General features: G+C 50.7%; 1 protein-coding gene across 1 annotated transcript in view; it reads right to left on the bottom strand.

The window, feature by feature from the left end:
- Positions 1–619: 619 nt before the first annotated feature.
- Nhp2 (NHP2 ribonucleoprotein) overlaps positions 620–3,399 on the bottom strand; it is a 4,112-nt gene continuing 1,332 nt past the window's right edge. Inside the window, exons 3-4 of the mRNA XM_005350124.2 lie at positions 1,610–1,715; positions 620–973 (exon numbers count right to left, since the gene is read on the bottom strand). Of these exons, the coding sequence (XP_005350181.1) occupies positions 848–973; positions 1,610–1,715 (232 nt within the window). The 3' untranslated portion in view covers positions 620–847. The remainder of the gene's footprint in view (positions 974–1,609; positions 1,716–3,399) is intronic.

Consider the following 3,399-nt stretch of genomic DNA (forward strand, 5'->3'; position numbering starts at 1 on the left):
CCTGCCTCTGCCTCCCGAGTGCTGGGATTAAAGGCGTGCGCCACCACCGCCCGGCCTGTGTGGGGCTTTTTATAGGCAGGAACTTGAAGTTAAAATGCTTCCAAGTCTTATCAGAGAACCTGGGATTTTTAACTTATGTATGGGTGTTTTGCTTGCATGTATGTCTGTGTACCTTGTGTCTGGTGCCCTTAAGAGGCCAGACGAGAACTTCAGTTTTCTGGGACTGGAATTATAGACAGGTGTGAACCGCCATGTGGGTGTTGGGAACTGAACTCAAGGTCTCTGGAAGAGCAGCCAGTGCTCTGAAATGCTGAGCCATCTCTCCAGGCCTCCAGGACCTAGGGTTGTGTATTTAGCTTCATTTCCTATTTAAAATTTGCCATGTGAGAGGGCAAACTAATTCTATCCACTATGTATCCCTGCCAAAGGAACCACAGGCTTATGTGAGGTGAAGCCTCATCTCTAAGGCCACACCTGTCCTGGAGTGGGACTGGGGGCAGCTCTGAGCACTTGCAAGGTACACTCTTGGGGCTCTCCACTGAAAATCGCTTCTGTTCCTCCTACCAACTTCCTGGCTCCCTCAGCAGCTGGAGCTTAAGAAACACCCACACACTCGCCACATTTTCGCCTCAGCATTTACTTCAACCCCACACTCTTGGAGCTGTCTTCATCTGAGCTCAACAGGAGATGGCACTGATGGAGAGATGCTGGCTCTACCTCCAAGAACAGCTGCTGGAGCTGCCTGGGGAGAATTCACACGTCAGGAAATCGGGGAGATGCTGTTAAGAGTAGGCAGCCGCCTGCAGCCAGCCCGGCAGCTCCTGGAATAGGCTGCGGTGCAAGTCTCTCACAGAGGCGCTGGCAGGGCCTGCACCTCCTCCAGGCACTTGTCATAGATCTCTTGGTAGTCCTCATGGGGCTTCACCATGATCACACAGGTGGGGCGCTTGGAGCCTGTTGCTGCTCCCAAGTCCTATATAAAAGAGGAGAAAAACTGTTGGGAACAGGGGCCACAGTGACCCATCAGCCAAAACTGACCCACAGCCATGTCCTATCGGTACACATTACATTTAAGAATATTTCAGATTAGTTGCCATCATTTCAACTCAAATTAAGCTTTTAAGCCACGGTCCCCCAAGCCTATACTGAATATTCCCACATGGCCTAGGAGGGTATCCCTATAGGCAGGGCAGTGCCTCTGTTCTGTAAGTCCCTGCAACCCTTCCATCCCTGTGCTCCAGACATGGTCCTAGCTGTGCATGCACTAGGACAACTATAGGTCCTAGTGCTCTGATCACAAACCTACTTAACAGTGCAATCATGGGTGCCACATCTTAAAGACTTTACAAGGCACTTTCAAATGCAGTCTGTTTCCATTCTCAGCATACTGAAGATTCTTCTCTTACAGGAAGGAAATCTGCCAGTCATGTGCCATGCACTTTAGTCTTAGTATGGCAGGATTGCTTGAGCCGCAAAGACTAGGGCCAGCCCAGGTGACATGAGGAGACAAGCCATCCAGACCTGTGAATTCTAACATTGGAGTTACTTCCTCATCTAGCCTGCCTGGGACTAAGTTGGGGGTGGGGCAAAGTAGGTGTAAGTTCCTCACCGTCTTAGAGGGGATATAGACATAGGGCAAGTTCTGGTCCTCACACATAACTGGAAGATGGCAGTATACTTCAATCGGCAATGTGTCTCCTGCCAGAACCATGATTCTGCAACGAGAGAAACCACCATCATTTTTCCTTTGTTTCCTCCTTCCCTTTCTGTTGTACAGTTGTAAGCAATACCTACAGCTGGGCTGTGAGCACAGAAATGAATAAGATGCCCTGCCTCCAAGGAGCCCACAGTCAATGCCAGCCTCCAACTTCAGAATGGGGTGTAAAGTCGTGTTTGGCAAATGCATTTCTTCTGGGGGACATGATCTCTACTTGACAGCAGATAAATGCCACCAAATGTGCTGGGACAGATGAGGTATGGGAGGGATGCCAAGGAACAGGAACTCAACTCTTGATAGTAATGTTCCAGTTATAAGACGACTCTTGAATAGAGACCCGAGTGCCACGAGGAGGCTCCCAGAACGACAGGGGCAGGGACAGAGTAAGGCCAATGGCATCAGAGTGGTACTGAAAGGCTGGATGCCAAGAACAGGGGTTGTCACGTTTTGCACAATACAATACATACTAGGAGGGGCCAGAGAACAAAGCTGTAGAGATTGGCAGTGGCCATACCAAAGATTTGAACAACAGACAGGGTCTGTCCCAAGAGAAAGTTTGCCAGAGTCCTCAATTAAGGCTGTGGGCTGTCAGTGTACAGACCCCGAACTCCTCAATCTCCACCCGAAGGAAGAGTGTTAGTTCTCTAAAGTGGGTGGCACACCAAGAGCCTCTGGTGCAGAACTCTGCGTCCGTACTCCATCCCCTCTGGCATAGGGCTGGTCCTCACTGCCCTCTCCTTGGCTGCCCTGACCCATAATCACGGTGCCAGGTGCCACCTGGAGGCAGCAGGCCTTTACCCAGCAAACACACAGCCACCTGCCAGTAGGAGAGCTAAGCAGAGCATGTCCAGGGCATTTTCCATGTTGTGTCAGGAGGCCTCCATGGATAAAGGCACTCGCTGCCAGCTCTGAGCACCTGAGTTCAATCCCTGGAGCCCAAATGGTGGAAGGAGAGGATCAACTCTCACAAGTTGTCCTTTGACCTCCATATATGCACCAGAGTGCACACTGGCTGCTCTCCCAGAGATCCTGAGTGCAATTCCCTGCACCCACATGCTGGCTCACAACTAAAGGATCTGGTGCCCTCTTCTGGCCCGCAGGTGAACATGCAGCGTACTCATACATAAAAATAAAAATAAAAACGTTTTCACACAAGCCTGGTTTCCCTCCACTGTCTGCAGTCACAGACTACACCCCAAACTGGCACCTAGAAGGCACAGACTCGTCACTTGAGACCCTCCTCTCACATCCAACCTTCACTCTCGCCCCATCACCTGGCTGGGGCGTGGACACCGGCTGCCTAAGTCGGATTTGCCTCTCCGAATTCTTCCCTCAGTATCACTTTCCAGCTTTCACTTCGTTCTCAGAACAAAAACCAAATCTACTATGGCTTTAAAAGCCCCACGAGGTCTAGAGAAATGCTGGCTGCTCTTCTGGAGGGCCCAGGTTTGATTCCCAGCACCCACATGGTGAGACATTGCCATCTGTAACTCCAGTCCAAGGGAATCTGCCACTTGCCTTCCTCTGGTCTCCAAGGTCACCAGTGCCGCACAAACATATCCATTTAGGCAAAATAAGTCACACACAAAATAAGTCAAAAAAAGAATGTAGTGGGGCAGTGGTGGCGCACGCCTTTAATCCCAGCACTCGGGAGGCAGAGGTAGGTGGATCTCTGTGAGTTC

This window comes from Microtus ochrogaster, chromosome 7 (genome assembly GCF_000317375.1).
Source record: "Microtus ochrogaster isolate Prairie Vole_2 chromosome 7, MicOch1.0, whole genome shotgun sequence".
NCBI classification, from domain to species: Eukaryota; Metazoa; Chordata; class Mammalia; order Rodentia; family Cricetidae; genus Microtus; species Microtus ochrogaster.